The following is a 12,088-nucleotide window of genomic DNA, read 5'->3' on the forward strand; positions in this document are numbered from 1 at the left end:
AATAATAATAGAATATACAAAGCAAGTGATGCACAATGCAGTTGCTCACCACCTGCCGACCGATGCCCAGCCAGTCCCAGAGCAGTGGCCCCCCCGGCCAGCTTTCCCCCAGTTTCTGTACTGAGCATGACGCCACACGGTATGGAATGTCCCTTTGGCCAGTTTGGGTCAGCTGTCCTGGCTGTGCCCCCTCCCAGCTTCTTGTGCACCTCCAGCCTTCTCAGTCGGTAGAGCATGGGAAGCTGAAAAGTCCTTGACTGGTGTAAGCACCACTTAGCAACAACTAAAACATTGGTGTGTTATCAACATTATTCTCCTACTAAATCCAAAACACAGCACTGTACCAGCTACTAGGAAGGAAATTAACTCTATCCCAGCCGAAACCAGGACAACCGCAACACATTGTAATCATTTTGTTCCTCTTATCTAGGTTTCCACTGTACTGCGTAAGTTCCTTGGGTGAGAAAACAAGTTGCTTCTCTCACTGGCCTTTACACCAGACAGAGGACGGGGGCTCTGTGCGTGACTTGACCCTCAGTTCCATGCCTTTAGCAGGCAGACTTTCTTCTTATGTATTTGAAAAAGTTTCTTGCACATTTTGGTAGCTGACATAACATGAACTTCTCCAGCCTGCTTAAAAAAATATAACTTCGATTTACTTTTTGTGAAAACAAACAGATTAAGAGCTAAGAGACATGCCTCATGCCAATCCTAACACGTAAATCAACTTTGGCTGCAACCTATGCAACTGGGAGTGTACAATCCAGTTCAGAATAGTATTTACAGCACAGCTGGAAGCTAATCCTTGCCTAAGTAGCTACCCTGGAGTATCCTGTATTGTACTAGCAACATCATTCTTGGATCAAAAACTCATAGACGTGGCTTAGCCCATAAATGACTGCCTTATGAAACGAGAAGTTTTTATCCTCTGATTCTTTGTACGACTGAAGCGCTGGTTTGACATATGAAAAATCAAAAGCTTGTATTTACATACTGAGGTTCCTTCGGTGACATGCAAGCAGACACGGCCCTACCCCAGAGCCTGAGCCAAGCTCCAGCGTATTAATGTTTTATGTAGATACTCAGCTCTGTCTGTATATATGTCCTTGCTGGACTAGGGAATAACTGTACATAGCAGTTTCTTAATAGACACTTTAATTCTAATTTAGGTACAGAACCCCAAAAGCAGCCCACAGAAATAATACTGCTGTATCACAGTAGCTGAAAAAGTCCTTCCAAGAAAAAAAGCAAAAAAAGCAAAATATTGTACTTTGAAGACAAAGTAACTATGACAACAGAGCATATGATACTTGTTTCTCCATCACTGTGAAATATTGCATAGTTTTCAGTTTCAGCAGTCAAAAGATCATGGTTTGCCACTTGTTCAAACATGCTGGCATCTGTGTTACACATTGTATTGTTATCAAAAGCCTATTTTGCCCGCTTACAAATACTGTAACCAAACCTTTCTATAGATTCGCTTTTGGCTCCCTTACTGCTCTTCATCATTGTTTTGGAGGAACTCATGAGTTAAAGAGTTTTGGGCATCCTGCCATTTTATTACACAAGACACTAAGCAGTGAGGGAAGGGAACTTGCTGGAGAATAATTGCTTTTAGAATGAATGGCTGAATTACTTTTCTTGGTGAGAAATACGTGGGGGGGAGAAGGAAACCCACTTAGTGCTTTTGCATTCACGTGTACCAACTTTGTATAAGGAAAGCTTTTTCAGCCCTGAGCAACTTGGTCTGAGCTCAGAGCTGAGCCTGTTTTGAGCAGGAGGTTGGACCACAGATCTCCTGAAGTCCCTTCCAACCTGAACTGTTTCATGACTGTGTGAGGATTGAACTGTTACTGATCTAAGCAAATGAATCTGTAGATGTTTTCCAAGCTTGACAGACGGTCTGAGTAGGACACCTTTCTTTAAGAAGAATATTCTCCACTAACAGGCAGTACTCTGGGGTCATGTAAAGGCCCACATGAACGGCAAGATGGGCTACTGAAAGCAAACTTGTAAGGGAAAAAATGGGCCTCTGACAATGACGACTTTCTCATCACTTCATATAACATAAAGGACTAGCGACTGGCTGGGCCTCATCCTGACAACTGGGCTGCATCCACCCCAGATGAACCAAAATCTGCACCTGAACAGTACTGCCCTCCTTCAATGATAATAAAAACTATAAATACACCATGTAAACACACACAGCCAGAGTGTATAGATCTCAAACAGTTGTGAAATTATACCCTTGATGAAGTCAGTAAAACCTTTTTCATGCTGCACTTCTGAAAATCAGACCAACACTCTTTTGGAGGCTAAAAATAAGAATTTAAAAGTCTGGTCAGGCATCAGGTTCGGATTTGAAGATTCTGCTGTGATACCGAGAGTGACAAAACACACTGTTACAGTAGGTGGAGCTATAATGTGAGATCTATAAGCAAAAACTTGGATTGATGGTATTTCATTAATGTTTATACTAGGTTTTTGCTGTAATTTCTAAAATGTATTATCCACTATAAGAGACAAGATACTGGATTACATAGAGAACTAGCTTAATCTATACTCTGATTTTAGAAATGTAGGTAAAAGTGAGAAAAAGTAATTAAAGCACCTTTTAAAATACCAATTTCTACTTATCTCTTAGTATGACAAGCGTAATTGAATAGAACGGAGCAAAAGAAAGACAAGATATATATTAAAAAATAAAAAGTAACTACTTTAAAATATAAAATTTGATGAATTTTTATGGTAATAATCAAATGCAGCACTCTGGAGGATCATCCTTCTTCCCTCAGCCAGGATCATGCTTCTTCCCTCAGACAACACACAGAGGGCCATTTCTCGTTTGGAAATCAGAAGGTACTGGACATGAAAAATGGTGTAAGTAGGATTTTTGTCTTTCTGGCACCTGAAACCTATGTAATTTTGAGAGAGGGAGTGTCTTCAAGTCACATTAACTTTTTTAAAAAGTGGATGTAATAACCTGCATAGAAGACTAATGGATTGGAATTAGTTGCAGGTACAACAAATTAGTAGCCAAATAAAGCTAGATTTTGCAGTAATTATGACAAATTTCCCCCTGTGAGCAACAGATAAATACCATTTATCAAGTATCCACTATAGAAAGATATACACGTATTATTTATATACATAAGCTTACCAATACAGTCCCTTTTCATATGTGGAACTAGATTATGTGTGCATCTGTATGTATACATCCACTGACTTTGGTGAAGCAATGCCTCAACCTGAGTGAAAAAAGAAACTATCTTTCCTATGTTAATGGAACAGGACATCCTAGGAATTTTTGCTTAAACAACCTTCAGTAGCCTAATATATTAGCTCCATCTGTGAGAAGCAAACTCCAGTGGTCTTGGCTGAATTAAAGTCAAACCAGTATCACCCATTCCTTGGATATGAATGAATATGGATCTACATAGAAGTCAAAATACTCAGGCTTTTCTGACCCCACATTACAGGAGTGCACTGTTTGTTTTATAGCCATCAACCTGCTCAACTGAATCACATCTGCCTGAGCTTAGCAGCTTAAAATTCATTCCACACAGCCTGCAGTGCTGACATGGATATGATAAGACAGAAGAACAGAAACACCACTCTGAAGTAACCTAGCTGAACTGCACATGTTCTGACCCTTTTTGAACTCCCCAGAGCTTTTGTTACCTGGCAAATGCAGCTCTAAAACTGCTCTTGTATCTCCAGATCTTTGCTCTTAGCCATGCAGAAGCCTATTTCTCCCTGGGACTGGCAGCGAGAAAGGTGCTCTCTGAAGAAGGCTTCTAAATGAGTGTGCATGCTGAACTCTTACTGAACTGAATTAATTATTAAAGATGCAGATGGAGCTGTCCAAATGATAAGAACAGCTCCTAACGCATCATGATCCAAGCTTTCATTAAACCATTTCAGGCATACTAATGGTTTCCCACCGCTCATTACTTACATGCTCTTTTCTCATAGATATAATAACCCTGGTGCCCAAAGGCATGACAGGCTATGGAAATAGTTTAGCTGAAAGTTCCTCAGAAGACATACTAAGGAACTTCATACTTCCCCCCATACTTCCCATCTTCATTTTGTACAAACCTGTATACAGATACAAGCTTATAAACTCAGAGAAAAATCTGTAAATTAAAGCAGTAAGCAATATTGTCAAAAAAGAGTTTATGTGCATTGACAGTACTATTAAACTGAGAATCATAAAAGTGATTTGATTAACATGTTAAAAAGCTTATCAAGGTGAAATTCTCACATGCTGCTGACACTAAGTAAGCTACACTGCAAATATGGCTCTTCGGTTACACTGCACATGACATATTATTTTTCAGCCATTACACTTCTCACAGTTCTTCCTCCAGTCTCTCTTGCTTTCTCAGTTGGGACGATTAGAGGGCAAAGCAATTGCTAGAGAAGAATTACTCCCAGGAACTGTGCTGTGATTGCTACCTGCTGTTTCATATTTTTGAAGTTGGGAATACTGCTCCCAAAGGCCTTTTGCGTCTCAGACTAAATGATTTGCTGGAGGATAATAATGTCATGGCCAGTAAATAATAGTGAACTATGTCTGTACATGGTCAATATGATTAAATGTCCTTCACCTCTATTCTCACTCTGACCTGGTTATGAGGAAGTGAAAAAGCCGTCAGCAATGCCCAAGGCTTCCCATGTGAAATTTTATTTTGAAGCGAGAGAGAGAAATAGAGGTAACAGCAAAATACTCCCACTAACAATAAAATAAAAAGCTAGGCACAAAAAGCAAAATTATCACCACACAATCAGACTTGAGGTAACTGAACTATTGTGGTATGAAACTTAGAACAATTTTCTAGTAATGATTACAACTGCAAGAAACAGCTTCGTGTTGAAAAATATTGTCTCTCATATTGAAAATACTAAGTATATCTTTCAATTGTAATTGTAGGTTTAATTAAAAAATCCCTATCATCCTGAGACTCGATTTAATTTAAATGTATTTAGAATAAACCGTACAATTATTATGGTCTATACTTAAATCTTACAAACACTATAATTTTTCTAATTCAACTCATACACACATGAGTTTTGGCATCTATGCCTATTTCTTTGAAAATATGCCAACGAACTCAAACAACTTCTACACTGCACAGCTATCTTTTCTTAAGTGACTGTTCAAGGATTGAAATAGTTTTTGATATAAACAGAGAGTAAACCCAACCTAAATATACATAAGCTTATTTCAATATTGAAGTTACCAGGAAGGAATAAAGTACCTACAAAAGATTGTCTGGGTACATTTTTTATAGAAAGTTCCATAATCAAAGTATCATTTTATTTGCACATGGAGAAGTAATGTAAACTATAAGCTACAAAAAGTGTTGAAAGCATATGTCCAGCGTATAGATCTATAGAAGTCAGAAATTTCAAAATTATGCCTGGTGCATGTGCTTCAAGCTGAAAAAATAATAATGACAAAAATACAATTCCTGAATTTGGAAATTCAAGGGAACTGAACTTCTGTTAACATTTCACAACTCTACTACTGTATAAAGGCAGGGGAACAGGTAACTATTTAGACTTTCAAAAGCATGAAAACAAATTAATTCATCCTTCCAAACTATCAGCAGTTATGAGAAAAGCTCTCTATGTACATAGGCTATGTCCCCAGCACCAGCCATCTAGAATATTTCCTTGGTATAGCCAGGCTTTAAAGATACTGAACTAGCAGAGAAAAACAAGGTGAGCCAAAATACACACCTTGCATTCACTTTCCTTCCAAATTCCTACATTGTGCAGTATCGGTAGTATTAGTTTGAAGTAACAGGGAGATGTTTTTTCCCTGGGTCGACAGATGACTACGCGCTTTTTACCTGAAAGCGCTCAGAGAATGGATAATTGATGTACGAACACAACATTCAATCTTAAATGGACAATGGGGCACACAGCTGTGGGTGTACAGATGGGTGTGCATGCGTACAAAGACTTTACTCAAATGATTGCAAGAACGTGTATATGCTTTCTACTGGTTACATAATATTCTATTATTTATACTAAAACAGATGAACTTTTATGTCTGACATACATTACATGTAGCATAAATACACACAGAAGTAGTCATGGAAAAATATGCATATGCAAATACACATACAAATACTGTGTAAGTGTAATGAAATATAAGACTTATTTAATTATCCAATGTGTTAGAACACCCTTTTGAGATAATTACGTTGGATAATTAGCAGTTAAATTCTGGAACATGTACAATAGTGACTCAATTGAAAGCAATAATAATGGTTCCTTTAAAAAAAAACCCTGTGTTTAGTACTTCATTGATTTTTCATATGACTACACATGTCAATACGACCTTCAGAGTTCAAGCCATTAGGAAAAAACGGCTATGCTGAAGTGCCACCACAGCTTTGACAAATAATCATTTGGTCACACTCTTTAAAAGATTTCTAAACATTTACATAACCATTGGTCACATTACAAATTGTTTATAAGCATTTTCATGAAATGTGTTGTGGTATTGACTAATGTTATTCAATCTTTTTAACTTTGCTGTGAAGCAACCTAAAACAAAAGGAGAAAACAAAGTTCTTACCAGAATAATAAAGGTAACAGGTCCAATGAAACTCCAGATAAAATAGTTATCTACATGGAGCCAGCAACTATCATGGAAAAAAGAGAATGAAAAGTGAACAATTGCATTAGCACCTCAGTCCAATAAATGGAAAGTGCAAAAATACTTCTTAAGCTAACATTTTACCAGTAAACAATGATAAACATTGCACAGTACCACTTAGTCCATGGATAATTTTCCCTAACCTGAAACTCTTCTGATGAGTCCTGTTTAATAACACTATTGAACTTGAAAATACATCATCAGAATAACTAACGTATAAGAAGAAACAAAACCAAAATGAGATCTCTTTCTTTTCAGTCAAGATTTGGTCACAGGTGCTATCATGGACTAATGAATCTAACATCAATAAATATTTTTCACAGGTTTTCCATGTAATCTTCAAAATCTGCTTTTAACTTTGTATCGTATGCACAGTGCTTACTCCTGAGGAGTAAGAGACAGAAAATGTTCAGATGCCATGTTTTGCTGAAAAACAATATGGTATAAATAAAATGCCCCAACTGGCAGTTGAACAGTAGAGAAAGAATACATATGATACCAGACTAAACGATGTATAAACCTATCAGGGCTGACTTCACTTAGCCGTTTGTTTTTCATACAGGCCAGTTCCCTGCTGAACTGCTCTTATTTGTCTTTCATCAGTAGCAGAATCAAGCAGCTTTCTTGTAGTCAACAGTATCTTCCCATTCTGTAACTAATTTCATCAAAGGACAAAGTAAACACTACTGGAAGGCAAATTCATGCCTCCAGCAACTCAAATCCTCAGAAATGTTTTCTGTCTACCTTCTGTCACTTTCTATATATAGCTGTATTTTTGTAAATAAAAGGCAGTGGCTAATTTTAATCCTGCTCTACTCGCCTGATAAAATATTATCAAAGTGAAACATATGGGTTGGAATATTGTACTGTCATAATTCGGGACGAGAGTTAGCTAGAGGGGCAGTTGAACAAAGAGACCTAACGAAGCATTAGCTTAAAACTGGGTGGTTAGGCCTGTCAGATACTTTAAGTTGAGAATTTTTACTTAATATACGTTTGAGGCCAAAAAGTTATTTACTGTTTCAATTTGTTTCAGGTCAATCTTTTGTGTTAAAAGAAAGACCATAATTTAGAATCGGTCTCTCTAGAGTACAAATCCTCTGAACCTAGAGAATTACAAAAGACTTGATTGTAATTTGTGCACAGCATTGCCATTCTCTTACCAATAAAGCTTTCGGATGGTATTTCAGTCTGTCAGGGACCCTCTGACAGCTAATAGGCTTTAAAAAATTATTCACTTGAAAAACACTCAGGTCACTTGCAATTACTTACGCTTTCTCTGTTCCGTAGCTCTTATAGTCAATAGCTGCTGAGACACCAACTACTGTAGCAGGGAAGAGGTAGCCAGCAACATAATAGTACTTCTTCCTAGAATATTCACTTTCAAATACTTCTACTAACATTAGATAAAGCTGCACTCCTTCTAGACACATCCAGGCAAAGGCTGCCAGGAAGAAAAAGTGTAAGAGACCTGCGAATATTGGACATGCAATCTGCAAAGAAAAGGAAAGATGGAAATATAAACCACAAAATCTTCACATCATTACACCTCCAATTAAATAGTGTGTAATAGAACAGCATATACTTCTAGCAGAGATCTTTCACAAATTCAGGAGCATTTTCCCTACCTGAAAACTGAACATTTGAAAATACTAATGTGTGCTCAGTAGCTACAGAAAGTAAATTAGCTGAACAGCGTGAATGAAGATAAGGAAATCGCACCCTCACTCCCCAGTCTTCAATTATAGAGTGGACTTTTCAATTTTATAAGCAACTCTTTAATTTTGAAACTGATATGGTTTTAGGACTTACAGTTTAGATAATCTGAGACATGAACAGTTGGTTCTAGATGCATAATGTAATACCGCTTATTTAAAACTGTGAAGCGGCCATCAAGCCATTTTCATCTGCCGTAATTTGGAAGTTTCTACTGTCGTAACAGAAATCAATCTGAATTCTCTCCCCTTTGGCTGAGTTCTGGATGAAACTATACTGAATTATTAGATTTCAATCCAATGAATCGTTTCAGAATTAATTTCACCAATACTGCCAAAAAACCTGCATGAATGTGCAGTGTAAAAAATATGTAAATAGATAGATAAGGCTCTGTACTAATATATATATACACAAAAAAGTAGTCAATAGCTGTTGAGACATATAAATATATAGAGGAAACATATAGATGTTCCTAGTACGTCAACATTTAATTTCATCTCCTCTTTCAAAAGTTTAACCACCTGCTTCGTTAACAGCCGATGTTTCTCAACTGAAAATGAAAAACATTGCAGTAAGTGGGAAATTAAGGCCACAGTGATACTTTTTATGGATGTAAATACTATTTATGAACATGTCTATCTTATTTTCACACTGAGCTTTTATTTCAGCCTTGCTGTGTCAGAATGCTGAAAGCTTGGCATGTTATCATGTTTTAATTCAAATCCATTTCAAACAGTCATTTCAGAGAACAAGATCAGTACACACAGAGAAAACTTACCTTGTACTCTGTCTTATCGATGCCTATTAGGAAAATGAACTCAGCAATGAATAGGTTGATACAAAGGTTCTTGTGAATAGTGTTACGATCACTTTGCAGGCCACGGAAAAAACAGAATGTGAAGATGCAGATGGCCAGGCAAACAAGAGAGATGACAATTCCCACCCAGGTGATGACAGTGAGGAGCAATTCGTGCACTCCATCTTTGTACTAGAAATAACCAAGAATGGAGAAAATTAATATGACTCTTTATGAGTATAAACAAAAACCTATTTTCACACGTAGCATCCAGAAAAGTTTACTTGTTCGTTACATGAGATGGGCAAAATGTACTCAGTAATTTCTCAGTCTCAGGTCAGCTTCCCAGAAGAGCAAGATTAGGGTAAGTAGAAGAGGAGCAGGTCTGAGAGAAAAATGTGACTTTTTTAGCCAGATCAGATAGCATTTTTACTTTTCCTATGGCTCGCTGTAAACTTGTCAGACACGAACAAGTAGAGCAATGTGAAAGTGCCACTGGACTCTGATGCAAAGAAAGAGGAGAGCTTTCCCTGGGACCTTCCATAATAGTACGTGTTCTTTCCTACAGACCTGCAACTCCACAGCGGAGAAGAAAGCAACGATTTACACACCAATTAGGACAAAATGCAGAATATGTTCCACGTGTAATTCCAGCTCTAATCTCACGTTTAGCTAAAGAAGGTTCCTTGTTTCAGTTGCGAGAGAATCACTTTTGTCATCTCTGTTATCTTTTCAGCGACCTTTCCAAATACAATGCCTTTATGAGAAGTCTCATATCCTTGCAAATACTGCGTGCTCCAGGCCCCCTGACATCCAGCAAGTGCTTTAACTAGACAACAAAATTTCAGAGCATGAAGAGGCATTTAAACAACCAGTATGGAAGCTCCTTGACCTTCCTGCTCTAAAGAGAGCTGACACTTGTGCTTCCAGGGAACAGCCTGCACAGCTGCTCCTACAGATACTCTCCAGCTGCACTGAGGGGAAGTCTGTAAAACAGCTGTAAGGTTGGTCAGTAACTTTAAAATATGACTTGAAGTAAACTCTTGTCCTTCCTTGTTTTTCTTTCCTGTTATTTTGCTTGTAACTTCATGGGTGAGGAAGGAAAGTGCTACAGAAAGCAAATTGCTTTGGAAAGAGTGGGTAGAAGCTATAAATACTTAAGAAACTTCAGCAATTTTGGATCTTGCTAAAAATTTAAAGCTAAATCTTTAAAAGTTTGTTCCCTGCCGATGGCTAGAAACATCATTACCTACCACAATTTCCCGATGCGCCATAAGAATTGCAAAGTTGGTTAGGTGACTGCAAGCACACGTTGTATGAGTTTTATTTGTGTCAACCAGTTTGCAGCCTTGAGTTGACCAGTATCCCATCATAGTCCTCTCTGAGTAGTTCCAGAAGGAACAATTTGCATTGAAATAATTGTCAGGCTGGGAGATAAAAGGATAGCAGAAAATGAGGATTTTACACACTAAGATGGCAATAACGATTGTTTAATATGTGTAAAGGGTAATTTAGATTAAACTTTGCATGTTTCGGACAATAAAGTTTTTCATCAGCAAAATTGTGGACTATGTTATACAAGGAAGACATCTAGTTTAAAAGGGACTTTATAGTCCGAAACACTCTTAAGTGTAGTCTCAATTACTGTAGACCCAATTTTAAACAATTACAATTTCCATCTTACGATTTTATGCACTGATGGTACATTATAGCCATTTTTGCTTTCTGCAAAATTAGGACTGCAAATTTATTCTGAAGATACTTTTCCTGTAATTGAGAATTTGAAAATATGATCTTTTTCCTTTGATCCTCACCTTTGGTCAGGCCAAAGTCATGTGAACAGACATCAGGAAAAAGTTCATTCCTCAATGCCTATCTATTTTGATGAAAAACAATCAAAACAGATTTATAGAAAGAGGCAAAATGAGAGGAAAATCCAACCATATTTTCTCTATCACATAGTGATTATTTACTTTCCCCATGTGAGACATGAAAACAGAAAGGACCAAACTAATGAGCAAAGAAACTCATCAAATAAGTTACCATGAAGAAAATATACACAAATTTAAAGTACAACAAACCAAGATATAGTACTTTATTCTTCACTGAATAAATGCATTTAAACAATTTGTATAGGCTTCCAGAACTTGGTCCAAAATTAATGTAAAAAGTTAAAGTGTCATTAAAACTTGCTACATCAGACCATCAAGAATCTTAACAGTTATTTTCTACCCTGCTACTAAAGTAAGAGTTAATTTTCAGTTAGAAACAAATTAGTCATTTACATTTTCATGTTGATTACTGAATTAGCTTTCATTAAGAATACACTTAAGTTCTAATAATCACTGAACCAGGCTCATTTAATTTTATGTTCATAGACTTAACTAAGCTTGTGTCTCTGACCTAGTCCAACATTTAAAATTCAAATGGAAAAAAGGTTATTTTTCTGCATTGCTTTTCTCTCTTGCTGATTTTATGACCTTCCCATTAATTCATTAGTATAACTCACATCAATGTGTTCCAGTGTAAAATGCACAGGATCAGTCAGGTACACCCGGCTAGACTCCTTGTTGATAGAGGCTGCAATGACGTGGGAGTTGACTGCGATCGTGCTATTCCGCCCAGCAAAGTCGCTGCCTAGCTTTATGGTTGCATTTTCAGTACTGAGAAAACGTCCCAAACTTTTGTAAATGATGAAAACCAGTTTTGCTAATCCTACAGAAGAAAAAAAATCCCATCATCATGCCACAGAGATCTACAGAAAGACAGCAACCTGTACTCTAATGAACTGACAATAAAGCATCACTGAACAGAGAGGCATTTTCAGGCTACGGATTTGAAGAAAAACGCTCAGGTACCCACGATCTTCAAGAAAAAACAACAGAGCAGTTTTGTTGTGT

At 37.2% G+C, this 12,088-nt stretch overlaps 1 protein-coding gene across 6 annotated transcripts in view; it reads right to left on the bottom strand.

Annotated features, from left to right (window-relative positions):
• ADGRL2 (adhesion G protein-coupled receptor L2) overlaps window positions 1-12,088 on the bottom strand; it is a 166,519-nt gene that overhangs the window by 18,121 nt on the left and 136,310 nt on the right. For all 6 annotated transcript variants that reach the window (XM_009287235.2, XM_019474161.1, XM_019474160.1 and 3 more), the window contains 5 exons: window positions 11,698-11,903; window positions 10,442-10,615; window positions 9,171-9,380; window positions 7,949-8,169; window positions 6,596-6,662 (listed from right to left, as the gene is read on the bottom strand). In XM_009287235.2, the coding sequence (XP_009285510.1) occupies window positions 6,596-6,662; window positions 7,949-8,169; window positions 9,171-9,380; window positions 10,442-10,615; window positions 11,698-11,903 (878 nt within the window). The remainder of the gene's footprint in view (window positions 1-6,595; window positions 6,663-7,948; window positions 8,170-9,170; window positions 9,381-10,441; window positions 10,616-11,697; window positions 11,904-12,088) is intronic.

The sequence above is a fragment of the Aptenodytes forsteri genome, unplaced genomic scaffold, assembly GCF_000699145.1.
Source record: "Aptenodytes forsteri isolate BGI_AS27 unplaced genomic scaffold, ASM69914v1 Scaffold119, whole genome shotgun sequence".
NCBI lineage: Eukaryota > Metazoa > Chordata > Aves > Sphenisciformes > Spheniscidae > Aptenodytes > Aptenodytes forsteri.